At 46.2% G+C, this 27,773-nt stretch overlaps 1 protein-coding gene across 3 annotated transcripts in view; it reads right to left on the bottom strand.

Moving 5' to 3' along the window:
- Positions 1–478: 478 nt before the first annotated feature.
- Positions 479–27,773, bottom strand: part of CACNG3 (calcium voltage-gated channel auxiliary subunit gamma 3) — a 106,830-nt gene continuing 79,535 nt past the window's right edge. Inside the window, exons 2-4 of one of the 3 annotated variants that reach the window (XM_055100788.2) lie at positions 16,086–16,169; positions 7,905–8,045; positions 479–1,288 (exon numbers count right to left, since the gene is read on the bottom strand). In XM_055100788.2, coding sequence (XP_054956763.1) covers positions 909–1,288; positions 7,905–8,045; positions 16,086–16,169 — 605 coding nt within the window. In that variant the 3' untranslated portion in view covers positions 479–908. Of the gene's footprint in view, positions 1,536–7,904; positions 8,046–16,085; positions 16,170–27,773 lie in introns of all 3 variants that reach the window. The other 2 variants (XM_055100787.2, XM_055100789.2) reach the window with 2 other exon arrangements.

Raw genomic sequence — 27,773 nt, 5'->3', positions numbered from 1 at the left:
AGCAGATCAACATAATGCTTACTCTGCCTAAAATCCACCTGAAACATTGAAAAATATATATCGATTGTTTACAATGTGCTAATCATTTTACACACAGTTTTATTTAAACCTCATAACTCTGTGGAGGAGAGTGCTATTATCATGTTCCATTTTACAGATGAGGAGACTGAGGCTTGAGGCTTAGGTGACTTGCCCAAGGTTCTAGAGCTATTGCATGCCAAAGTTAGATCTTGAAAACCAGCATTCACTCACCCACCCCCAGGTAGCCTCCAGGAATTCAAGTAGAAGGATGCACTGATTCGGACATTTGTGGGAATACCTTACTAGCTTCCAAAGGTGCAGGGAGATCCTTCCTAGTGGCTCAAGTGTGGATGAGCAAAGTTCAGCTTCCAAGATGGACATGAGCCAGTTTGGAGGCAGGTGAGTGAGTTTGTGTAGGAAACACCCAAAAGAAACAAAACACCCCCGGCTCGGTTGGTTACGACAAGGCAAAACCTTTAATAACATGAGTGCTTATTACATTAGCTGCTTCGGGGCTCTGACATCTTTGATTTCTGGTCATGTTTTTCTAACACGTAAAGGTGAATGCCTCCCTCAGGGCCACCTGGGCGGTGGTTGGTTTCCTGAGGATTTGTGTGGGTAGACAATGGGGACAACTATGAACGCGCCTGATGGAGATTCGGAAATCCCCCCTGGCCACCACCTGTGACTTTTAGTAAAGTCCTCTTCCAAGGAGGGAAGAATGTGGAGGTCCTTCCAGTAAAGAAGGAAGAAAGGAAAACATCTGGCACAGATACACAGAGAGAGGAATGACATTAAGGGATTGGCTTGAAAAGTTAGGGAGGATGGAGGGGTTAGGACTTGGAGGGTGAGGGGAAAATGTGGGAGAGGGCTGAGTCCATTTGGTTTCATTCTTTGTAAAAAGTAATACCATCACGAGGACCATGCCATGCAACCTCAGAGACATCTCTGTACACTTCCCCCAAGGCTGTGCTGGGCGTGGGGCAGAGGTCAGAGGTCAGTTCAGACGGGCGTGGTGCGCCTGTTGGCCGGATTATTATGCAGTGACTCTTTGAACTCTTTGGGTGTGGAATTGTGGAACTGTAGAAAAGCGTGGTCCCGGTCGGAGTTGAGGAGGGTCCCCATGGTGATCTTTGAGGGGTCCCGGGAGAGGGTGAACATCGAGATGTCAGTGGAAGGGATGGTGTGGAAGCCTTTGCTGATGGGGGACAGGTCTCGGGATCTGGGCTCGGTGGAGCGAGAACTTGACCGCCTCCGGAATCGATACCTGTAGGGTGGGAGGCGGGCAAAAGTAGATTTCTTCAGGAACTCCGAGTGGGATTTGGCTCGTAACTGCTGATGTTTTTCAATATAGATGTGCACGGCAACCACTCCTACAATTTCTGCGATGATGAAAGAGAAGGCTCCGAAATAAAAGGACCAACCATAGGAGTAACTTTTTTTGGAGTCACGCTGCCCGGGGTCTCCGGCGTTGGCTGATATATAAACTATGATGCCAATGATGTTGCTTAACCCTAAGAGAAGGGGAAAAGAAAAACACGTCCTTTATACACCTCGGAGAGAACTGTCACTTTCCATCTTAAAATATTTATAGAAAATGTGGAGGTAATGGGGAGAGAGGAGAATGGATTATAGCTGGGAAATCCAACCACCTAGTTCTTCTTGCATGGTCTGTCACTTAGGAAATGAAGAATTCTGCTGCTCAGTTCCAGGCAATGTGTATTCAGCTGAAGAATACACCCTACTCCTACAGCAAGTACGGAAGAATCAGAATGCACTTATTTTTCCCTTAGAAGCAATTCATCTCATCAACACTTAATCTTTGGCACTAAGTCATGAAGATTGTAAAATGAACAAGATACACGCCTCTGCCCTTGAATTCTTTACCATTAGTAGCAAAGACTTACATGTAAATGCAATTACAGGAAAATACAGTAAGGGTTCTAAGGAGACACATAAAAATGATTCAGGAAGAGAAGGAGAGAGAAAGACTAAGAACTTGGCACTGAAGATGAGGTGACATTTGAGCCGGATCCTGCAAATCGAATAGGGGTGAGCCAGGAGATGAAAGACTGTTGATGATGGCATGTGAGAGAAGGCATTGAGAATGACTTACTAGGGTTCTAACTTGGATGCTTGGGAAGCTGGTGGCATTTTGAGCTCAAATAAGAGGCAACAGAGAATCCAGGTTTAGATAAAAGAGGAGGTTTGAACACATTAAGTTGGAAGTGCTTATGGAAAATCCAAATGGAGCTGCTCAGTGGAAATGTATGGGTCTGGAGCTACAATTTGGGACAATAAATAAACCCATGGGGAAGAGGTGGGAGCTTACCAAGTCTTTTCATCTGCACAGGATATGATAATGCTTCAGATCAGCTGTTGTTTGAGCACCAGGGCACCAGGACTTGGGGAGCAGGAAGCTGTTACCTCCAAAGGGCGAGGCTTGCAGACTTAGCTTCCCAAAGTGCCAATATTGTTGGAAATAGCTGCTTAGCCCACTGGAGAGGAATCAATTTCCTAGGTAGTGGTCAGTAGGAGCAGGAGGTTTGGAGGGCTGTGCACATCTCTGCCTACCTTTCTCATGTTCTTACTCCGAAGGGGATGTGTCTTTTTTTGTCCCTTTGTTTCAAGGGCCTCATCCAGGGCGTGGTGCCAACAACGACTCATGGAGGTTGTTGGTACACCAGCTGGCATCTCTTTGCCTCCAAATTTAGGCTACCTGTAGGGTGGTACTAAATGGAGGTTGTCCCTCATTATAGTTTCCGACAACAGTTGGTGAGTAGCCATTTCCAGGAGCCTCCTGAATTCTCTCTCCATTCCTTGAATGTTCCGTACTCTTTGTGGGCATCCCCAAGATCTCCCTACAGTCCAGCAACCAAAGGGTTAAAGCTTGGTAGAGCAGGAGACACAGGACTGTGCTCCAGTGCCACCCTTCTGCTTAGCTGGTGCACATGCATTAGGATTATTAGTTGTTGTTTGTTTTGTTTTGTTTTTTAGAGATAGGATCTTGCTCTCTTACCCAGGCTGGAGTGCAGTGGAACAATTATAGCTCATTGTAACCTCAACCTCCTGGCCTAAAGGCATCTTCCCTCCTCAGCCTCCTGAATAGCTGGGACTACAGGTATATGCTACCAAGCACAGCTAAGTTAATTTTTTTTTTTTTTTAGAAATGGGGTCTTGCTATGTTGCCCAGTCTGGTTTTGAACTCCTGGCCTCAAGTGATCCTCCCACCCTGGCCTCTCAAAATGTTGGGATTACAGACATGAGCCATCATGCCCAGCCTCAATATTTTGAATAGGACTTCTCATTATATTTCATCTCAAATTTGTCTCCAGAGTACAGGGCTAAAATTTGCTGCTTCTGTCCTGCCTCCTCTTGGCTGTACCCAGCACAGACATTCAGCAGGTAGGCAGCAAGTTCTCATCACTGAGCTCTTTCTTATTATGGGGTTTGACACATCCAGCTCTGTGTCAGCCTGCAAGAAACCACAGGGTGACAAACGGCTCCTCTTCCTGGAGTGTCAACTTGGCTTGAAGATGAGTAGGGAAGACATATTCTTTTATATTAAAATGAACATAGATATAATAAGGAGGAGAAGGTAGAATTCACATGAATTTTTAAGTTAAATGGGAGTCAGCCTTCAAAGACATCTCAGCTCAATGAAGGTGGCTTCTATTGATGCCCCCTGACTCCCCCGAGCCATGTTTTTCCTCTCCTCTGCCATGAGGAATATTTTGGTGGCAAAATTTGGAAAGTCCCCAAAGAAGGTCTTTCTGGGGGCAGCATGGTGGGTGGGGGGGAGTGGGGAAGGAAAGAAAGAAGTTCAAAGAGAGGCTCAGATGTCAGACTAAACTGATAGGAAGCCAAGCGAGTTGCCAATTATTTACAGGGCGCTTACCATGTGCCACGCACTGTGCAAAATCTTTATATGCATCATACCTATTAATCATTGCAGCAGGCCCACTTAAAAAATGATTTCTCTTTTACAGATGGGGAAACAGACACAGAGAAGGTAAGTAACTTCCCATGTCGAGCACAGCCATTAAATTAAAAGTAATTGCAAAAACCACAATTATTTTTGCATCAACCTAATAGAAAATGGTTGAAGTGAGATTTGAATCCAGAGCTCTTAGCCATGGTGGATTTAGATTTCAGTAACAAGGCTTAGGGAAAACAAGATCTGAGTAGGCAATTGCTTTGTCCTACTTTCAGACTGTAAACTCCCTGAGGGCAGGGACTAGGCTTATCTCCTTCATTGCTGTGGCCGTAACTCCCAGCCCAGAGTCTGATTCATAGCAAGAGGGCAGTGCATATTTGTTGAATGAGTGAATAAGTGGAGTTGATATGAGAATTAAATGGTACATTGTATATGATAACAGCTACTATGTGTTGAACACATACTGGATGATAGGCACCACTCTGGGCACTTTATCGATACCAAATCATTTAATCCTCTTAACAGCTTCAAGAGGTGGGGCCGTTATGATACTCATTTTTCAGATGGAGAAATAAATGGAAGCACAGAAAGGTTAAGTGACTTGCCCAAAGTCACACAGCAGGAAAGCAGTAGAGCTAGATTTGCACCAGGCAGCCTGACTTCAGAGCTTACGCTCTTGGGCATTCTGCATAGTATCTGACACATAGTAGGTGCTCAATTAAGAATTGTTTTCTCTTTTCCCCCCAGCACTCTTATTTACCGATTTAAAGGGTTGTTAATTGCTTGCCTCAAATGATCAACCTTAGTGTAGATGAGCAAAAAACAGCCTTAGAGAGTAGTGAATCCTCCAATCCTTTCATTTTAGAGGTGGAAAAACAAGATCTTTGGGTTCTTTGGGGAGATCAGTGGAAGGGTCTAGGATTAGACCCCAAGCCTCTGCCTTCCCGTCAGGCTTCCTCCACACACTTACACACTTTCTAGTTCCTATGTGTCTAGTCTACCTGCCATCCCTCACAATACCTCTTGTGAGAAGAAAGTTGCTGGTGACACACTCTTCCCTAACAATCCCCTTGGGGGACAAAATAATGATCTTCTCTTGTTCTTAGGAAACTCTCACATCAGCATGACACTGGTACTGATCCTCTGGATCGGCCAAGCACCCGGGAGATCTGGATGGGGCCACCAGTGACAGGAACGTGCCTCAAGACAAAACAAGTCCCTGGGTTTGCCAGATGCTAACATCTGTCCACACAGAGCAAGGTAGAGGCCACCGCCACCTGTGGGCTGATCTCACTCCCGTGGGGCAAGATGGCAGTTCTCTTTCTGGTCTGTTGCTTGAGTCGGTTCTCAGAGACTCAGCTTTAGATAGTCTCCCTTTCTCATCTCACAGCAGGCGAAGCAGTGGGGAAGGAATTCGAGCAAGATCTTGTGGGGCTCCAGATTTTGGAACTGTGTGGTTGCTGTTTTTCTAATACTAGAAAATAATATTGTGCTTTCTCTGTTCAGTCTCTGATATGGTTTGGCTCTCTGTCCCCACCCAAATCTCACCTTGAATTTTAATAATCCCCATGTGTAAAGGGTGGAGCCAGGTGGAGATAATTGAATCAAGACAGGAGTTTTCCCCATACCGTTCTTGTGGTAATGAATGAGTCTCATGAGAGCTGATGGCTTTTTTTTTTTTTTTTTAAGATGGAGTGTCACTCAGTCACCAGGCTGGAGTGCAGTGGGGTGACCTTGGCTCACTGCAACCTCTGCCTCCTGGGTTCAAGCGATTCTCCTGCCTCAGCCTCCCAAGTAACTGGGACTACAGGCCTGCACCACCACGCCCAGCTAATTTTTGTATTTTTAGTAGAGACAGGTTTCACCATGTTGGCCAGGATTGTCTCGAACTCCTGACCTCATGATCCACCCGCCTCAGCCTTCCAAAGTGCTGGGATTACAGGCGTGATCTGATGATTTTATAAAGGGGAATTCTCTTGCACAAGCTGTCTTGCCTGCTGCCATGTTAAGACGTGACTTTGCTCCTCCTTCGCCCTCCACCATTGTTGTGAGGCCTCCTCAACCATGTGGAACTGTGAGTCAATTAAACTTCTTTCCTTTATAAATTACTGAGTCTCGGGTATGTCTTTATTAGCAGTGTGAGAACAAACTAATACAGTCTCCTTCCAGCAAACCCCATGCAGCTGGTACTATTATCATTATGATTACGACTATTTTGAGACAGGGTCTTGCTCTGTCACCCAGGCTGGAGTGCAGTGGTGTGATCATGACTCACTGCAGCCTTGACCTCCCGGGCTCTAGCAATCCTCCCACCTCAGCCTCCTGATTACCTGGAACTATAGGCACCCACCACCAGGCCTAGCTAATTTTTAAACTTTTGTGCAGATCGGGTCATGCAGTGTTGCCTAGGGCTAGTCTTGAAGACCTGTGCTCAAGTGATTCTTCTGCCTCGGCCTTCCAAAGTGCTGGGATTACAGGCATGAGCCACCAAGCCCAGCTGCAGTTGGTACTATTATTATTTGCCATGTTATAGTGAAGGAAACCAAATTACAGAGAGGTGATCACATTTCCCAAGGCCTGATTGGTGGATCCAGGATTGAAATCCAGGGGGGTTGCAAGCCACTCTTCCTCACCATTTTATACTCTCCACCGCTGTCCCCATCCCAATCAGTACTCTACCATCACCTTGCAAAGTTTGAAAGTCATCACCAGAGTCCAGCCCCGTCTTCCCCCATCCCTGCCCTGTTCTTTGCTTCTCTAAAGCATTTCATCCAAATGGCACTGATCCACCCCAAGAGGAGTCGGGTAGGAAGAGATGGTAAAGGGGTGAAAGCAAGGATGAAGGATGAAAACCCAGAGGGAAGCAAGGAAGACAGGACACCAGTGAAGGGATGGAGGTGGAGGGAGGTAAAAGAGGCAGAGAACAGGACCCTTTAACAGGACCCTTTTCTGAAAGTTGTCTCTCAGCATCCTTGCCACCCTGTGCCTTCTTCTGGTCAGGGCTCCTATTGACTATGAGGTCTTCCCCCAGAGCATCTCGGGCTGCTGGTCTTTACCTTGTTCCCAGAGATGCTTGGAATGATATGAGGATTTGAGCACTTCAAAAGCTGGATGGGGCTGGACTCTCGTGATGACTTTCAAACTTTGCAGGGTGATGGCAGAGTATTGATTGGCATAGGAACAGTGGAGGAGGGTATAAAATGGTGAGTAAGAGAGGCTTGAACAATAAGTAGCTGTCAAACACAAATCCCAAAGGGCCAGAGATAGTATATTAACATGCCCAAGTGAACACAAAAATGCAGCTGTGTATTTTTACATTTACTTATTTATTTTTTAGAGATGAGACTTCACTTTGTCACCCAGGCTGGAGTGGAGTGGCAAGATCTTGGCTCACTGCAGCCTTGACGTCCTGGGCTCAAGTGATCCTCCCACCTCAGCTTCCTGAGTAGCTGGGACCACAGGTGTGCACCACCACACCCAGCTAATTTTTTAATTAACATTGTTTTTTGTAGAGATGAGGGTCTCACTGTGCTGCCCAGGCTGGTCTCGAACTCCTGGGCTCAAACAATCCTCCTGCTGTAGCCTCCCCAGTCAATCAGTTCACACATACCACATATGCAAGCAGCAAGCATGTATGTACACTCTTATAAATCTCTCTCTCCTTTTCTCTTTCTCTCTCCTGCCCCTTTCTTCTTCCCTCTCTCTCTTTCAATCTCAGCTGATCCTGCCATGCTGTTTCCTCCCTGTTTTTCCTTCATGCCGGCTTTAGCTAGAGTTTTGGCATCTTTGGTTCTAATGGAATTCTTGGAGTTCTCATCCTTAGCACAACTGGAACATTTTCTTGCTCCTTCCCTGGAGGGAGCCCTGAGTAGCACTGCTTCCTCCATGTGGCCCTGGCTTCAGTTTGGTATCTGTGAAGATCTCAGGGCTGGGGCCAGACACTCACCTGCAGAGACAAAAAAGATGCCCGCGCTGAGAATGACGTTGTGTCTGCTGCGGTGGAACTCACTGGCTGCCACGCAGAGCCCGCCGAAGAACAGCAGCGTGACACTGAGGATGGGGAAGACACTGGAGGCCCTCACAGCTCCTGTGGAGAGAAGGAGAGAGGCTTCTGCCTGTGCCCAGCCAGCCCCTGGGGTCCTCCCATTGCAAGCGCAGGAGTGCCTGAGAGGAAGGCAGCACAGGAAGAGAACAGAGCCCATGTCTAACACGGGCATGAGACCAGGCGCTCAGGGCCTGTGCTTAGAAGGAGTCTTGGCACTTGGGGTTGATGCTCTGCAGTCACCATTCTGAGAGTCTTAACGATTTTATAATCGAATGTGTGTTTTATAAGTGAAGTGAAGTCTGATGGGACAATGACACATGCGCTGGGGCTTGGAGACTTGACTTATGTGGAACTCCACTCTCTACCTCCTCACCTATCACCAACACCTTCCCACCTCCCTGCCTCCCTGGAAAAGGCTCTCAAACGCCCATTCTCCCTCCTCAGCCCAGCGACTACTGCCCTCACTTTTGCCCTTGGTGGGAGCCCAGGCACGGACACAAGGAGAGTCAGAGTTGGGTGCAAGCCTCAGGTCCCTGGGAGGGTTTGCGCTCACTGGGAGAATGTCCCTGCCCCCAAGGAGGGTGATATTAAATGGCAAATAGAAAACACCATGATAGATCGAGAGCGATCGCAGAAAAAATTAAAAGTTTTTTGTTCTGTTTTGTTTTTTGTTTGAGGTTTTTTTGAGATGATGCTTGTTCTGTCACTCTGGCTGGAGTGCAGTGGTGCAATCACGGCTCACTGTAGCCTCACCTTCCAGGCTCAGGCAATCCTCCTGCCTCAGCCTCTCAAGTAGCTGGAACTACAGGCATGTGCCACCATGCCTGGCTGATTTTTGTATTTTTTGTAGAGATGGGATCTCACCAAGTTACCCAGGCTGGTCTAGAACTCCTGGCCTCAAGCAATCTTCCTGCCTCAACCTCTCAAAGTGCTGGGATTATAGGCATGAGCCACTGCACCCGGCCTAAGAGCCCAGGATTTTCATTTCACACTGGACCCTGCAAATGATGCAGCCAGCCCTGTATACAGGGACTCCCATCAGACCACATGCTGCTCATTAAAATGCAGAATCTTTCCCTGCACGCATCTACATTTGCATAGTAGAGAGTATGACAACACCCATTGAATACCCATTTAGTCACGAATGAACAAATGAATTTGCTTATTCATTTGACAAATATTTCTTGAGCACCTAATAGATGCTAGGTGTTGTGGCGGGTGCTGCAGTCATAGCTGACATGTTTAACCACCACAAAGGCGCAGGCACTGCCCTTCAAAAGGGACACTGGCTGAGGAGTCGAAGCAGAGTCCTGGAGGTCCCTGTGTCAGCTTCTTATTAAATATTTTCTGGATCATGGAGGGCCCTAAGGTCCTGGGAGAGGGGCCCCATGTGGTTGGGGTCCCAGTATTTACCTATCCAGTATAAGAGTATTTTCTGGTGGGTCCAGGCCAGAATACATCAGCTGAATAAATTCTGTGCTCATTGGTTTACCAAGGAGCCAGGGGTCCTGTCATCAAGGGGCTTACACTCTAGTAGCAATGACAGGCAGGACCAGCTGCATAATTTACAGGGCCTTGTGCAACACAAAAATGTGAGGCCTAGCCAGGCATGGTGGCTCACGCCTGTAATCCCAACACTTTGGGAGGCAGAGGTGGGTGGATCACCTGAGGTCAGGAGTTCAAGACCAACCTGGGCAACATGGTGAAACCTGTCTCTACTAAAAATACAAAAATCAGCTGGGCATGGTGGAGGGCACCTGTGATCTCAGCTACTTGGGAGGCTGAGGGAGGAGAATTGCTTGAACTCAGGAAGTGGAGGTTGCAGTGAGCTGAAAATTGCGCCATTACACTCCAGCCTGGGCAACAGAACGAGTCTCTGTTTCAAAACAAACAAACAAACAAAAAATAGTGAGGCCTCTTGTTCCAGAATTGTTAAGAATTTCAAGATAGTGACAGCAGAACATGGAACCAAGGGTGGGGCCCTTCTGAGGGCCGAGCCCCGTGTGACAGGTAGAACCACAAGAATCCAGGCAAGCCTGGGAGCAGTGGCTCATGCCTGTAATCCCAGCAGTTTGGGAGGCTGAGGCGGGAGGAACACCTGAGGTCAGGAATTTGAGATCAGCCTGGGCAACATGGCAAAACCCCATCTCTGCTAAAAAATAAAAAATTAGCCAGGCATGGTGGTGTGCGCTTGTGTTCTCAGCTACTTGGGGGTGCTGAGGTAGGAGGATCACTTAAGCCCAGGAGGCAGAGGCTACAGTGAGCTGAGATCGTACCACTGCACTCCAGCCTGGGCAATAGAGTGAGACCTTGTCTCAAACAAACAAACAAACAACAACAACAAAAAAAACCCATAACCCAGGCAAAAGCCCTTCATAGCTTGGACTGCGGGGGTAGACCTGAGGTGGTAAGACGTGGCCAGATTCAGGGAGTACTTTATATTTTGAAAGTAAAGCCAACAGAATTTGCTGATGGATTGGCCGTGGGCTGCGAGTTGCGTTTGGTCTTAGGTGCTGAGTGAATAGAGGAGCCTCTCCTGACCAAGGACACTTGCAAGGGAATGGGGTGGGGCCAGGGAGGGATGCGAGTTTATTTTGGCTCAGGGGTTCAAAGCTTAGTTCACATTGCTCAGTGTTCAAGCCTTTAACCTCCATATTCACTAGGTGTTTTTCTGCCTGTTTAGCTCTGGCCATTTTCATTTGGTACTGCACTTTCATTCGTTTGCTTGTTTGTGTTTTCAGTTTTCTGAAAATTTGGTAAGTTATTTAACCTGTGGGCCTAGGAGGGATGAAGAGGCAGACCTGAAGTTGGGGGCTGACGGCACACGGGTGTGAGGAGATCAGGAGATCGAGACCATCCTGGCTAGCACGGTAAACCCCGTCTCTACTAAAAATACAAAAAATTAGCCGGGCGTGGTGGTGGGCGCCTGTAGTCCCAGCTACTCAGGAGGCTGAGGCAGGAGAATGGCGTGAACCCGGGAGGAGGCAGAGCTTGCAGTGAGCCGAGATCGCGCCACTGAGAGATTCTGTCTCAAAAAAAAAAAAAAAAAAGAGAGAGAAGATGGAAGGGATTTTGCTTTGGTTTTGAAACTGCCCAATCTTTCTTTCTTTCTCTCTCTCTCTCTCTTCCTTCCTTCCTTCCTTCCTTTCTCTCTCTCTCTCTCTTCCTTCCTTCCTTCCTTCCTTTCTCTCTCTCTCTCTCCCTCCCTCCTTTCTTTCTTTCCTTCTCTTTCTTTCTTTCCTTCTTTCTTTCTTTCTTTCGTCTGTCTTTCCCCCTCCCCTTCCCTTCCCTCCCCTTCCCCTTCCCCTTCCCTTCCCTTTTTTGATGGAGTCTCGCTCTGTCACCCAGGTTGGAGTGCAATAGTGCGATCCGGCTCACTGCAACCTCCACCACCCGAGTTCAAGCAATTCTCCTGTCTCAGCTTCCCGAGTAGCTGGGACTACAGGCGCATGCCACCATACCACCCTAATTTTTGTATTTTTAGAGACTGGGTTTCACCATATTGGTCTGGTTGGTCTCGAACTCCTGACCTCAGGTGATCCACCCGCTTTGGCCTCCCAAAAGTGCTGGGGTTACAAGCATGAGCCACCATGCCTGGCTGAAACTGGCCCAATTTTCTAACAGGCTGGATGCCCATGAACTGAAACTTTAGAAACTTACATGTGTAAGTTTCAATGAAATGAAATGCACCTGCTGCCTGTTGGCCAAATCCTCTTCCTTGCCCCTCCTGTTTTCCTTCCTGGCTACATCAACCCTTAACTTTAGTTAGGCATGATTAGTGTCGTTGCTGAGTTCTGGCCTGCTGCAAAGTCCTGCAGTTCTATTATGCAGGCTTGCAGGAGACAGAGCTGGCCCCTGGTTCCTTTAGCTCCCAGGTCAAGGGGGCCATCCCAGGGAGTGAGCTCGGGGGTTCTGTAAGTGAGTGTAGCTTATTTTTAATGGGCCCATCTGTGGGCACAACTTATTTATAATTTGTAAAAATGTACACATATGACCTATGGGTTTCCAGCTGGATTCTTGCCTTGGGCCCTTGCAAATATTAGGGGCAAGTCTCCTCCAGTGGTTTCAAGCACCTGTTAGGGACTTGTGGACTAAACTTTAAAGGGATCATTTGCATTGTATATTGACAGGAATTGCTTGAATATTCAATGTAATGAGTGTAATTAATAAAAAGTGAATACCTTTTAAAAAATCAAAGCATGATTAACCTTTGATGTGTGCCCTAAGAAAATGATCTGAATGTTTGAAGCTATTGAACTGTGTTGGTTACACAAAAATGGATATTTGGGCCTGGCACAGTGGCTCATGCCTGTAATCTCAGCACTTTGGGAGGCAAAGGCAGGTGGATTGTTCGAGGACAGGAGTTTGAGACCAGCCTGGGCAACATAGGGGGACCCCAACTCTACAAAAAATGTAAAAAGAAATTAGCCAGACATGGTGGTGGTGGGTGCCTGTAGTCCCAGCTCAAGAGGCTTGAGCCTAGGAATTTGAGGGTGCAGTGAGCTATGATCATGCCCCTGTACTCCAGCCTGAATGACGGAGTAAGACCCCATCTCAAAAAAAAAAAAAAAAAGTTTATGTTTGAAACATGTGGATAGGAGATATGTAAATGTGACTGTTTCCCAAGTGGTGCAATCATCACTTGGGAACCATTGGTGGGGAGACCCCAGTCTTTGCCCCTCAAATGAGATACAAGCAGATTCTGTCAACTCTGGCTATAAGTGTCTGCCTCAGACAGGAAATATTCTGCTAAGTCAGTGGAAGCCCACCTTGCATTTGTTTTAGCCCAGTGGACACATGGTGGCTTCAGATCAAAGAGGTTTTTACTGTCTTCCTTCCCTGTTTCTCCTCCCCAAACTATATGGAGCTAAGTTAAGGTCTTAAGGGTGGGGACATAAGCTTGTTCAAGTGTAGCCCCACCATTGGAGTCTGAATAGGACTTTCTAAGTCCAGTGCTGTGTTGTGGAAGTCTCTAGTCAACAGAACCTGTGGGCTTTGAACCTTCTGCTGTCAGAGGCATTGGAAACAGAGCGACTCCATCTTGAATAGGGGATGGGTGAAATGAAGCTGAGACCTGCTGGGCTGCATTTCCAAGCACAGGATGAGATAGAGGGTCAACACAAGATACAGGTCACAAAGACTCTGCTGTAAAACAGGATGCAGTGAAGAAGCCAGCCCAAACCCGCCAAAACCAAGATGGTGATGAAAGTGACCTCTGGTCGTCCTCACTGCTCATTATATGCTAATTATAATACATTAGCATGTGAAGAGACACTCTCACCAGCGCCGTGACACTTTACAGATGCCATGGCAATGTCAGAAGTTACCCTATGTTCTTAAAGTGGGAGGAACCCTCAGTTCCTGGAATCGCCTGCCCCTTTCCTGGAAAACTTATGAATAATTCGCCTCCTGTTTACCATTAATCAAGAAGTAACTATAATACACTAGGTCAAGCAGTCCATGCCACTGCTCTGTCAATAGAGTAGCCGTTCTTTTGTTTCTTTGCTTCTCTAATAAACTTGCTTTCACTCTGCTTTGTGGACTCACCCTGAATCTTTCTTGTGTGAGATCCAAGAACCCTGTCTTGGGGCTGGATCTGGACCCCTTTCCGGTAACACTGCTATGGGTTTATGCTGTAGCCTACCCCAAAGAGCATAGGAGAAAGAAGAAACAACAGAAAAGTCGATATGCAGAATCCCATTCCCACCAGGGTTGTGGGTCAGGAAAGGGACCGGCAGGCAGAGTGAACACCAGCCAGGCAGGGAGAAACCTGCAGGAATGTGCTCCCAGCCCTACGTGGCTGGATCAGGAATTCCAAAACTCTCAGCAGGAAATCTGCGTTCTCATTAAGGCCTCTCCTTAACCTTAGCCCAATTCTGCTGCTATTGGTGAAGCTTAGGTGGACCGTGGGCTAGGGGTGAGGAGAGAGGAAGGGACATCTTCCCAGACGAGAAAAAAATACTTTGTCAGAAAAGCTATGGGCCTCTCTGAAGAACTTAAAATCAGCTATACAAGTTGTGAAGAGAAGTCACAGTTCTGTTTAGTCTCCGACAGAGTCAACATGTTTTATCAACATAAAAAAGAAAAACAAAGAAAATCTATGGGCACTCTGGTAAAACCCCACTGGTGATGACTAATGCCATTCTCTATTGAGAAGATGCAAGTGATCTGTGTCATCTCCCAAATTTTGGTTAAGCTACATCTCTAAGTGTGGCTAACTTTGCTTTCCACACTGAATCTTTTTGAGCTGCTGATGTGAGGGGTGAGAAAAGAAAACAACTTTTATCTGAGTAACGCAAGTCCTTTTAATTATCAGGCCCAGAGAGACATTAAAATGAGACAGTGATCACATCCTTCTGTCCTCTTTGAGCTGGGTACTCATCTCTTGAAATTGCTGGCTTTTGCCACAAGTAGCATAAATTAACCTAATAATGCTGCATCTGACACTATCCTCCACACCGTGTAGCCAGTCACTAATCAATATTATTGATTAGCGCAATGACACAATCAATGCAATGGCACGATCACAGCAATGGCACTGCAGCCTCAGCTTCCTGGGCTCAAGCAATCCTCCCACCTCAGCCTCCCAAGTAGCTGGGACTAAGGGTGTACACTACCATGCCTGGATAATTTAAAAAAAAAAAATTCTGTAGAGTTGGCGACTTAATATGTTGCCCAGACTGGTCTTGAACTCCTGGCTTCAAGTGATCCTCCCACCTTGGCCTCCTAAAGTGCTGGGATTACAGGTGTGAGCCATTGCACTTGGCCTCATTATTTTGAGTGAATCCAACACAAATTCTTGCTGAAGAAATTACATTAAAATCCCAAATCAAGTTCTCTCTGTGCCTTGACCAATGGAAGGCTCATCTCTGCAGTGAATTTTGCATTGCTAATCCCATGCAAGAAACGGGAGCTAATGCATATTGCCTCCTGACTATGTGTTGGGCCCCTGCTAATTTTTGTGACCCTGTCAGATGGATGACATTATAATCTCCATTTCAGAAAAAAATGAAGAAAGGTAGGAACTAGAGAGAGAGGTAAAGCCCCTTGCCTGAAGTCCAACCCAGCTAGTAGAGTCAAACAAGGGTCAAAGCCCAGATTCCAGAGGCCTTGGCTCAAAGCCACCACATTCTTTTGGCTCCTACATGCTGTAGTTGTGACAGTTCATGTCATATCCAGGTTACTGACTTTGGAAAAATCCTACAGAGACATTGGCTCTGTCCCAGTAGGACTGAAACTGGAGGGAAGTCAAAGAAGAGGTGAACTTGGGTTTGTATTTATTCTCCTAGGCCTTGCTCCTTGGGACCTCACCCATTAGCACCTCACATCACCCATTAGCACTCTGCCATTAGCACCTCCAATCAACCCTCCTGGGAAAGTGAAAACTTGCATTCAAGTTAGAGAAAGTTCCTTAGATTTTTCTCCTAAACTGACTAAAAAGAACCTTTCAGTTTTGACTCACCTACTTTTCTGTCTTCCTTCCTCCCTTCCTTCCTTCCTCCCTTCTCTTTCTCTTTCTCTTTCTTTCTCTTTCTCTTTCTCATTCTCATTCTCCTTTTCTTTCTCCTTCTCTTTCTTTTCAGAGACAGGGTCTCACTCTGTCACCCAGGCTGGACTGCAGTGGTATGATCAGAGCTCACTGCAGCCTCAATCCCCTGGGCTTAAATGATCCTCCCACCTTAGCCTCCTGAGTAGCTAGGACTACAGGTGTGTGCCACCACATGCAGCCAATTTTTAAATTTTTTGTAGAGATGGGTTCTTGCTATATTGCCCAGGCTGATCTCGACCTCCTGAGCTCAAGCGATCCTTTCTGGCCTCTGCCTCCCAGAGTGCTGGGATTACAGGCATGAACCATTCCCCACCCTACCCCCTGCTTCTTCTTTCTGTTTCTAATTCATTGAAACTAAAGAGGCTTAGCTCTCAGAACCACTTGAATGTCTCTGTGTACTGGCACATGGGGCTTCTTTGCACTTATCCATTTCTAGGGACAGATGCTGAGGAACCTCCGACTCAGAGGCAGCTGAGTGATGGCAGGGGCCCATCCCTTCCTCCCAGAGAGACCCGAGAAGCCGGGGAACTTACGCAGGAGATACTCGGCTGTGTCCTGTTCGTAGTCAGCATCTTCAGGGAAGTGATCGATTTTCTTGCACACGCCTCGGAAAGCCCCTGTGGAAACAGATAAGGGTTCTGAGCCTGGCAGAGGAGACAGAGCTCCGGGGGCCCAGCCTGGGTCCTCACCACTATGTGCAGATCCTTTCTCTGGTTGTTGGGGGCTGTGGGGTTGTTGGGCTGGTAGGCCCAAGAGCGCCTTTATTTTTTATTAGAGACAGGGTCTCATTCTGTGGCCCAGGCTGGAATGCAATGGTGCAATCATGGCTCACTGCAGTCTTGAACTCTTGGGCTCAAGTGATCCTCTCACCCCAGCCTCCTAAGTAGCTGGGACTATAGGCATGTGCCACTATGCCTGGCTAATTAAACATTTTTTGATAGTGAGAACAAAAGGTCTCACTATCTTGCCCAGGCTGGCCTCAAACTCTTGGCCACAAGCGATCCTCCCTTCCTCAGCCTCCCAAAGTGCTAGGATTACAGGCATGAGCCAACGGGATCAGTCATCAACAGCATGTTTCTTTAGGGCACAAAAAAGAGACCAGTAGAGGCAAAAGATAAACAATACAAAGCGGGAGATGGAAATTTGCTGCTTTTTAGTTTTTGCATGATATTGGGATCCACTTCAGAAGCGCAAAAACACCATGAAACATAAACACTAATTATGAAGACTATCTTATCTTTCCCCTCTCCTCCAGTCAGTGAAGGAAAAAGCAGGTAGAATTCAAGTACATCGTTTTTTTCTGCTCATTTTACCAATGAGGAAACAGTGCTTAAGAATTTTTCTTGAAATCACTCAGGTAAGTAGTTATTTAGGTTGATGTAAAAGTAATTGTGCAGTTGTGCAATTACTTTTGCACCAACCTAAATACAACTGGCATTCCAATCAAGAGCTGAGTCCAGGCATTCCAGAATAGTCCACTCTCCCCAAGGATGTTCATATCTGACCACAGGACACACTCCCTTTCCCTCTCTGCCCTCCCAAAGGATCACAGCTCATCTCCCTCGCTATGAGGTTCACCCCTTTGGGACCCTCAGATTTGCTGAACATGCATCTTGAACATCCGTCCACATTTGCTGTCTTTTTTGTTTTGTTTGAGACGGAGTTTCGCTCTTGTCGCCCAGGTTGGATTGCAATGGCACGATCTCGGCTCACTGCTACCTCTGCCTCCCAGGTTCAAGAGATTATCCTGCCTCAGCCTCCCGAGTAACTGGGATTACAGGCACCTGCCACCATGCCCGGCTAATTTTTGTATTTTTAGGAGAGATGGGGTTTCACCATGTTGACCAGGCTGATCTCGAACTCCTGACATCAGGTGATCCACCTGCCTCGGCCTCCCAGTGTGCTGGGATTACAGGCGTGAGCCACCTTGCCCGGCTGAGGTGTGGATGTTTAATCATCATTTTGGGTGTTAGTTAACTAGACAGTTAACCAGTCTCTGGGGGCAGTTAATAGCTCTGCCAGTTCTTTTAAAGGACAAAAAATTTTCCAGAAATTATGCATTCTTGTCCCTTTCCCTGTCTGTGTAGCTGGAGTGGAATCAGGGGGGCGGGCATTGTGATGTCGTGGAAAACGGACAAGGTTCAGAATGAGACAGAGCTGCGTTGGTATTTCAGAACTGTTATTGTAAGAATGAAATAAGGCTATACATGAACATGAGATAATTTTTGCAAAGCTCTAGGCATGTCATAATAATGGCTGACACTTATTAAGTGCTTCCAATTGGCCAGGCACATAGCTGAAACCTTACACCCCTTATCTCATTTACCCTTGTTTACCACCCCAGGAGGTAGAGGCTATTAGTATTAACATTTGATAATGAGACAATGGAAAATCACAGAGGAGATGGTGTCACAGCTGGTGAGTGATGGAATTGATTTTTGGATCCAGGTTTCAAAGGCTGTGTAGTTTCACCATTACACTATGAATAGTAGCCGTTATTATTATGGCTACCATGGCTACTATCATGATGTCTACTATGATCTCATAAAAATAAGAGTGTCATATATTTAATTTCTACTATAAGTAGGCTCCAGGCCAGAGCCATTTCATAATAAATGCCTTGGAATATGTAGAACATCTCCTTGGTTCTGATTCTCTGCTTACCAGGCAAATAATAGACTCAGAACCAGGAAGGAGGTTCAGGAGAGAAGACTCAAGGAAATTCTTAGAAAAAAGACAGACCCATAATTTCTTCCCTGATATTGGGAAAAAAAGACCTTATTCATGCTTGTTCATATTTTAGGGTTTCATTTATATATGCCTGTTTGGTTTTAAGCCCCATCCCCTTCCAGTTGACTGGATAAGAAATCATAATAAGTAACACACGTGTGCACCTACTATATACCAGGTACCATTCTAAGCATTTATGCATTTTTTTTTTTCTGAGACTGAGTCTTGCTCTATTGCCCAGGTTGGAGTGCAGTGGCACGATCTCAACTCGCTGCAACCTCCACCTCCCAGGTTCAAGCGATTCTTGTGCCTCAGCCTCCCGACCACCATGCCTGGCTAATTTTTGTATTTTTAGTAGAGACAGGGTTTCACCATGTTGGCCAGGCTGGTCTTGAACCCCTGACCTCAGGCGAACCACCAGCCTCAGCCTCCCAAAGCACTGGGATTACAGATGTGAGCCACTGCACCCGGCCACATTTACGTGTTTTATCCTCTTTAGCTATCTAAATGACTTTATGAGGTGCCTAATGTTATTTATTTATTATTTTTTTGAGACGGAATCTCACCCAGACTGGAGTGCAGTGACGCAATCTTGGCTCACTGCTTGCTCTGCTCACGCCATTCTCCTGCCTCAGCCGCCTGAGTAGCTGGGATTAAAGGCGCCTGCCACCATGCCTGGCTAATTTTTTGTATTTCTAGTAGAGACGGGGTTTCACTGTGTTAGCCAGGATGGTCTTGATCTCCTGACCTCCTGATCTACCCGTCTCAGCCTCCCAAAGTGCTGGGATTACAGGTGTGAGCCACTGTGCCCGGCCTGACATGCCTAATGTTATAATGAGGCAATGTTATTAATATGAGGAGGAAATTGAAGCTTAGCCAAGTCACCGATTTACTCAAGGACACAGCTTGACATTTACCAGCTGACCCCAAAGACAAAGTTCCTAACTACTATTATGAATTACACTCTCTTCAACAAGTCTGTATTGTGAACTAAGTTCTTTGCCTGGTCGCTTCATGATCATTTTATAGCCTACCCCCTACTATTGATGTTGGCAATGAACTGGACCAGTGGCTTCTCCATTAACTATGCTTCCCCATGGCATGTCCCAGGGGCGCCTGGGCAGGGGAAGGGTGTTGGTAGTGACACCATCCATTGTTAGTTGATTTCCGTACTCCTCATTATTTGCTGTTTTCCACGAAAGATTTCAAAGGAAGAAAGTGTTCAGGTGAAGATGGAATGGGAACCTTACTAAATACAGACCAGTCAGAATTACTGAGGGAATTCGGAACTACATACATGTGGGCATCTGCTTGTGAAATGGGCCTATTCATGGTGGCTTCAGGCAGCTTGAAACTAAGACTTAGAACCAGCAAACGCCAGTAGCTCCTGGAGACACAGTCACTAGTTTTGTTGTTGTTGTTGTTTGTTTGTTTTTTAGGCAGAGTTTCGCTCTTGTCACCCAGGCTGGAGTGCAATGGTGTAATCATAGCCCACTGCAACGTCCACCTCCCCAGTTCAAGCGATTCTCCTGCCTCAGCCTCCCAAGTAGCTGGGACTACAGGCATGCACCACTATGCCCAGCTAATTTTTTATTTTTAGTAGAGAAAGGGTTTTGCCATATTGTCCAGGCTGGTCTTGAACTCCTGGCCTCAGCTGATCCACCTGCCTCAGCCTCCTGAAGTGCTGGGATTACAGGGGTGAGCCACTGTGCCTGGCCTGCAGTCACCAGTTTTTAATGGTCTAAAGCAGCTTACTACTACCCACGTTTGTACAGCCCATGAGCCAAGAATGGTTTTTGCATATTTAGATAGTTGAAAAAAAAATCGAAAGAATATTATTTGTGACCTGCAAAAAAAAAAGTGAAATTCAGATTTCAGCGTCGGAAAATAAAATTTTATTGAAACACAATCACACCCATTTGTTTATATTGCTTCAATTTCCTCATTATAACATTAGGCTCCTCATGAAGCCATTTTGAGAACTAAAGAAAATAAAACATGTTGATGCCACTATAACAGAGTTCAGTATTTGCCACAGAGATAGCAAAGCTGAAAATATTTACTCTCTGGCTGTTTAACAACAATTTTGCTGGTCCCCGGTTTAAAGATTTCTGTCCCAAGAAGGCAAAAATGGAAAGCAAAGGGGAGTTTGGGCCTTCCTGGGATAGAAGATGTAATCTAGGCTGGTGTTTCTAAAGTAGATAATATCGGCTTCTGGCGCAAATCTGGGTTGCAGACTGTTTCATTTTGTGGTTTAATCTGTGTGTGTTTGTTTTACCTGCAATACTCTTTTGCACATTTTATTTTTAAAAATTAAGTAAGCTTCTGCATTTTTTTAATTTTAATTTTATTTTATTTTATTTTATTTTATTTTGAGATGGAGTCTTGCTTTGTCACCCAGGCTGGAGTGCAGTGGTGCAATCTTAGCTTACTGCAACCTCCACCTCCTGGGTTCAAGTGATTCTCCTGCCTCAGCCTCCTGAGTAGCTGGGGTTACAGGCGCGTGCCACCATGCCCGGCTGATTTTTGTATTTTTAGTAGAGACGGGGTTTCACCATGTTGGCCAGGCTGGTCTTGAACTCCTGACCTCAGGTGATCCGCCTGCTGCAGCCTCCCAAAGCGCTGGGATGACAGGCGTGAGCCACCGCTCCTGGCCTATGCTGCTGCAATTTAAAATTCTGAATATTTCACATTAAAAACTGATTCGCAGTTTCTCTTCAAAAATGGGGACCTCTGTCTCACATTTCCATGCGGGAGTAATGAATCCCTGGATGACGTAGCTGACATCAGCAGCCCTCTTTAGACTGGGTGTAAACTCTCCAGTTGGCCAAAGTCCCCACCTGGCTCTATATTCTTGCCTGGCCTTGTAGATATTTGAGTTTGCAACCCCTGAACCAAAATGTATTTAGTAAGAGCCCAGTCTTTGGTGTCCCACCTAGGCATGAATCCTGACTCAGCCACTTACTAGTTGTGGTATCTATGGCAAATTACCTCTCCAAACCTCAGTTCCTTCTTCTACAGAATGAAGATAATAATAGTAACTTCATGGAGTTGCCATGAGAATTAGTTGAGGCAGTAATAGCAGTTATTACGCCAGTTGCTGTTCTCAGCACTTTACACATAAATCTTTTAATTAGGCAATGACATAAAGCACTTAGTACAGTTCCTGGAGTATGGTAGGAACTCAGTATATTACAGCTATTATTACCGTTGGTTTTGGTAGGTACTTTAGGATCACAAGAGACACATTGGCGCCATGGTGAGATTTTTAAGAAGCAATATAGAAGGAAAAGGAATCAAGAATTTTCCCCAAGGAAGACTCCACACTGAAAATGAATCTGCTGGCAACCCATGTCATACATGCATCACAAAGTGAGCTTGGACATTCATGTAAGTAGCATATTGCTGGCTCCCAGAAATAACCACTATTTAGCATTTTTGTATATTTCCTTCCAGGCTTTTTTTCCCCTGTGCTTTCGCACACAAATGGCTTTACAAAACTGGGATCGTGCTGTTCTTCTCACTTATATTTTCTTAGGAGTATCTTCCCATATCAGTAAATCTTAGAAAAGTAGAATGAGATTGGACTTGCCCACCCACTGTAGAAGATGGAACCAAGAGAGATGGTGAAAACATGCAGACTGCAAGGATGAAGTCAGGATGCAGAGAAGAGCACAGCTTTAAGTTCAGGCATTGGAGCAGAGAGAGGTAGAAGCTAAAGCAGGAAAAAGATCAGTGGCGTTTGGTCTGGGTGACGGATCCGGTGGTTACAGGTGAGGGAGGACAGGAGCCCAGGTGACGGAGGACAGGAGCCCAGCGAAGGGCATGTGTGAGAGCCGGGCCCTGAGAATTCATAGACCCCAGGACCCCGGGAAGAGGTTTGGAGAGAAAGACAGAGCCAAAAGAGATTTCCGGAGGTGTTGAAGTACAGTTGCAGAGACTGGCTTTTTGGTGGCCACAGCTTCATCCTGGGGAGAGAAGATTGTACCAATAGTTCGTCTCTGGTTCAGACAATGGAAAAGTACTTCCTTCACATGAGGAGGGGTGCTGTCCTTAAGCGGATACTCTTTTTTTCTTTTTCTGTTCCTTTTTAGTTGACATGTAACAATCGTACATATTTATGGGATACAGAGTGATACTTTGATACACGTATATAGTGAATAATGATCAAATCAAGGTAATTGGCAAATCTGTCTCTTTTAGCTTTTGGAAAAGGTACACTAAATTATTTTATTTATTTATTTTGAGATGGGGTCTCACTCTGTTGCCCAGTCTGGAGAGCAGTGTCATGCTTATGGCTCACTGAAGCCTCGACGTTTTGGGCTCAAGTGACCCTCCTACCTCAGCCTCCTATAGCTGGAACTACAGGTATGCACCGCCACACCTAGGCTAGTTTTTATATTTTTGTAGAGATGGGGTCTCGTCATGTTCACGATCTTGAACTCCTGGGTTCAAGTGATCCTCCCACCTCAGCCTCCCATGTAGCTGGGACTAGAGGTGTGCACCACCACAACCAGCCAATTTTTATATTTTTTGTAGAGATGGGGGTCTTGCCATGTTGCTCAGGCAGATCTTGAACTGCTGGACTCAAGCAATCTTCCCACCTAGGCCTGCAAAAGTGCTGGGATTACAGGTGTGAACCACCACACCTGGCCACACTAAGTTATTGTTAACCATATTCACCCTACAGTGTTATAGGATATTAGAATGTATTCCTCCCTTCTAGCTGTAACTTCTGACACTTTTTCTTAAAGGTCAAACCCTTGAAATTTTCCTACTGAAATCAGGACTGAGATAAGAATGCCCATCATTGCCTCGATTATTTGTTATGGTTTGACAAATTCTAGCACAAGAAGGAATAAAACAGAATTAAGAGTTATAAGCAACAGAAAAAAAATGGAGTAAAATTACAATTTTTCCAGGTGATAGAATTAGTCTACTTAAGGAGCTGAAAGTAGGCCGGGTGCAGTGGCTCACGCCTGTAATTCTAGCACTTTGGGAGGCTGAGGCCGGTGGATCACCTGAGGTCTGGAGTTCGAGGCCAGCCTGGCCAGCATGGTGAAACCCCGTCTTTACTAAAAATACAAAAATTAGCTGGGCGTGGTGGCGGGCGCCTATAGTCCCCGATACTCAGGGTGCCGAAGCAGGAGAATCTGTCTAACCTGGGAGGCGTAGATTGCAGTGAGCTGAGATGGCACCACTGCACTCCAGCTTGAGTGAGACAGCAAGACTCCAGCTCAGAAAAAAAAAAAAGGAAGAAGCAGCTGAAGGCAATTAGCTGAAAAAACACAGTAGAATGAATGAAAGAGCTCAGTGAGGTGGTTTCTTACACGATATTAAGCCATACAATAAAGCTGTAATAATTAAGTCATTGTGGTACTGGCATTTTAAAATCACATTTACTACGATATTTTTTCAATACAGAGAAATAATACAAAGAAAACAAGAAACAGTCCATTACCCTTTATTCAGTTAATCCCTTTTAAATTAAAAAGAATAGATGTACATACAGAATTAAAACAGTATGGACGGGATTAAAAGTGCTTTCCCCACCACCAAAAATTCTCTCACCTGATAACTCAGCAGAATAATTTTTGTTAACTGCACGTGGAGTGAAATTATGTCTAAGCTGAGACCTGAAGGTTAATGAGAAGTTAATCAGAGGAAGGGAGGCGTGTTTCTCAAAGCAGAGGGAATAGCATGTGTGATGATGAGAGAATGAACAAGAGAAAAACTCATTTGGGAACTCAAAGTAGCTCAAGGTGTTTAGAGGATTAATGGTCTGGAGGACAGATCCAGTGGGTACAGGTGAAAGGAGAGGGGTGATGGGAACCGGGGAAGGTAAGTGTGAGAACTGGGTTGTGAAGACTGGTTTTAGGTCCTAGGGATTCCCTAATGCCCAAGACAGAGACGGTCTTGATCCTCAGAACTTGCATTCTCATTGAGGAGAGAGACTATAGACAATATAACCGAGCTTTGAAAGATACAAAACACTGGGGCTGGGCATGGTGGCTCATGCCTGTAATCCCAGCACTTTGGGAGGCCGAGGCAGGCAGATCACTTGAGGTCAAGGGTTCGAGACCAGCCTGACCAACATGGTAAAACCCTGTCTCTACTAAAAAATACAAAAATAAGCTGGGCATGATGGTGCGTGCCTATAATCCCAGCTACTCGGGAGGCTGAGGCAGGAGAATAACTTGAACCCAGAAGGCAGAGGTTGCAGTGAGCCGAGATCTTGCCACTGCACTCCAGCCTGGGTGACAGAGCGAGACTCTGTCTCAAAAAACAAACAAACAAAAACAAAAAACCAAGAAAGATACAAAACAGGATGATGTGATAGCAACTCTTCATTGGGTGGGGGGCAAGTGGAGGGCAACATTGGATAGGGTTGTTGCAGAAGGGACACTTGAGCTCAGACCTGAAAAAAGAGAAGGAGCCAGTTATATGAAGAGTCCAGGAAAGAGCTTTCCAGGTAGAAGGAAATGGAAATGCAAAGACCCTGGGGCGAGAGTGAACTTGGTGAGTTTGAGGAACAGAAGAGAGGCTAGTAGGATAAAAGAAGGCCTATTGCGGTGGTTTCACTGGGTCCATCAGCTGCCCTTCCAGCTGTCTTTTCAGCACAGGGATCACTGGGTCCATCAGCTGCCCTTCCAGCTGTCTTTTCAGCACAGGGATCACTGGGTCCATCAGCTGCCCTTCTAGCTGTCCCTTTAGCTCTCCATGTCCCTTCAGTTGCCCATGTCCATGTACAACTCAACCTCTGGAAAATCTAGGAGGTTGAGTTGCACATGGACATGGACCAAGGTCAGCCCCAGCTCTTTCTTAGGGTAGGGAGTAACCTTGAGACCACCAGATTTGGGGTAACTGAAAGAACTGACCTGGTTCTGGGTAGCTTCCAAACATGCAGGAATGGGGAGGGAATCTAGAAATGGGATGTTTGTATTTTTAACTATTTTTTAATTTAAAAATTATTATTATTATTATTGTTATTAAAAATGGGATCTCACTACATTGCCCAGGCAGGTCTCAAACTCTTGAGCTCAAGCTATCCTCCTGCCTCTGCCTCCCTAAGAGCTGGGATTACAGACGTGAGCCACCATGGACCTGGCCTGTATGTTTAACTCTTAAAGCCCTTGTCGTCTGTCTCTGGAGAAAGTGGTGCTTCCCAGGTACTTGAGCTGAAAAGGGGCTCAGAGTCCCTATTTTGAGTATTTCCTTTCAGATCTCAGCAGCGTGGGCCCCAGCCTGATCCTGGGAAGTGGTCACCAGCAATCACAAAGGGGTATAAGGCTGCTTGTCTGTGGATTTTTACAAGTAAGTCAGATGGTTGCAATCTGGGGGAGAAATCGGCTGCTTCTTCTTCAGCAGGTGCCTATCTGACCTCTAGAGGGGTAGTGTGGTATACTGGTAGGAACACAAGCTTTCAGTTTGAATCCTTGGCCAGCCACTAAGTTACTAGTTGTATGGCCTTGTGCAATGGACTGAATGCTCACGTCCTCTCAAAATTCCTATCTTGAAATCCTAATGCCTGCAGGGCATGGTGGCTCACACCTGTAATCCCAGCACTTTTGGAGGCCAAGGCAGGAGGATCTATTGAGCCCAGGAGTTCAAGACTAGCCTAAGCAACATGGCAAGACCCCTCTCTACAAAAAGTTTAGAAATTAACTGGACATGGTGGCACACACCTAGAGTCCCAGATGCTCAGAAAGCCAAGGTGGGAGGATCACTTGCGTCTGGGAGATTGAGGCTGCAGTGAGCTATGATGACACCACTACACTCCAGCTTAGGTGACAGAGGAAGACTCTATATAACAAAACAAAACAAAACAACAACAACAACAAAAAAGAAAATCCTAATGCCTACAATGATGGTATTAGGAGTGGGGCCTGCTGGGACATAATTAGGTCACGAGGGTGGGGCCCTCATGAATGGGATTAGTGTCCTTATAAAAGAAACTCCAGAGAGCTCTCTTGTTCTCTTTCTGCCATGTGGCGATACAGTGAAAAGACAGCCATCTGCAACCTGGAAGAGTGCCCTCACCAGCACCCCACCAACCCGGAAGAGGGCCCTCACCAGCACCTCACCAGGCAGGCACCCTGATCTCAGACTTCCAGCCTCCAGAACCATGAGAAACAAATTTGTTATTTGCAAGCCACCCATCCTACAGTACTTTGTTATAGCAGCCCAAATGGACCAAGACACCTTCTTCCCCTCGGCCTTGATCTCTTCATTTTAGTTTTTCTTTTTTTAATTTTAATTTTATTTTTTCAAGGTAGAGATGGGGTCTTGCTATATTGCCCAGGCTGGTCTCGAATTCCTGGCCTTACGCCGTCCTGCCACCTTGGCATCCCAAAGTACTAGTATTATAGGTATGAGTCACAGTGCCTGGACTTGATCTCCTCAGTTAGAAAATGTTAATGATTGGCTGGGCACAGTGGCTCACGCCTGTAATCCCAGCATTTTGGGAGGCTGAGGCAGGCAGATCACAAGGTCAGGATATCGAGACCATCCTGGCTGACACGGTGAAACCCCGCCTTTACTAAAAATACAAAAACAAAATTAGCCGGGTGTAGTGGCGGGCGCCTATAGTCCCTGCTACTCGGGAGGCTGAGGCCGGAGAATGGCGTGAACCTGGGAGGCAGAGCTTGCAGTGAGCTGAGATCACGCCACTACACTCCAGCCTGGGAGACAGAGCGAGACTCCGTCTCAAAAAAAAAAAAAAAAAAAAAAGCCAGTGATCTCCAGATTGCTGGGGTTTCTTTCTTTCTTTCTTTCTTTCTTTTTTTTTGGAGACAGAGTGTCACTCTGCTGCCCAGGCTGGAGTGCAGTGGTGCAATCTCGGCTCACTGCAACCTCCGCCTCCCAGGGTCAAGCGATTCTCCTGCCTCTGCCTCCCGAGTAGCTGGGACTACAGGTGCATGCCACCAAAATTGCAAGAGCTCAGGGCCTAGGGTTAGGCAGACCTTGGTTTTATGACTCAGTTTCCCCTTTCTAAAAGTATTTATTGGGCCGGGCACAGTGGCTGATGCCTGTAATCCCAGCACTTTGGGAGGCCGAGGCAGGCGGATTTTTTTTTGTTTTTTATTTTTTTGTATTTTTAGTAGAGACAACGTTTCACCATGTTGGCTAGGCTGGTCTCCAACTCCTGGCCTCAAGTGATCTGCCTGCCTTGGCCTCTCAAAGTCTGAGATTACAGGCGTGAGCCACCACCCAGCCTGTTGGGGGTTTCAAAAGAAATCATCATAGTATCCATGTTTGTTGAGATGTGCTCTGCCAGGCCTTGGGTAAAGGCTCTTTGGGTATTCCTCACAATCCCATGAAGCAGGCACTATTGTTGGTCATAGGATGAGCTGAGGAGCATGGATTTTGGAGCCAGAATGAGCGGGTTTGAATCCCAGCTCTGCAAGTTGCTTAACTTAAAAGTGCCTCAGTTTCCTCCTTTGAAAGCTGAGAATAACAGTAGGAATAGAAAAGTCAGTGTTCGTCAAGTG

Source organism: Pan paniscus, chromosome 18 (genome assembly GCF_029289425.2).
Source record: "Pan paniscus chromosome 18, NHGRI_mPanPan1-v2.0_pri, whole genome shotgun sequence".
In the NCBI taxonomy this organism is placed as follows: Eukaryota; Metazoa; Chordata; class Mammalia; order Primates; family Hominidae; genus Pan; species Pan paniscus.
Note: the sequence above shows the minus strand (reverse complement) of the source record. Positions and strands in the feature narration are given on the sequence as shown.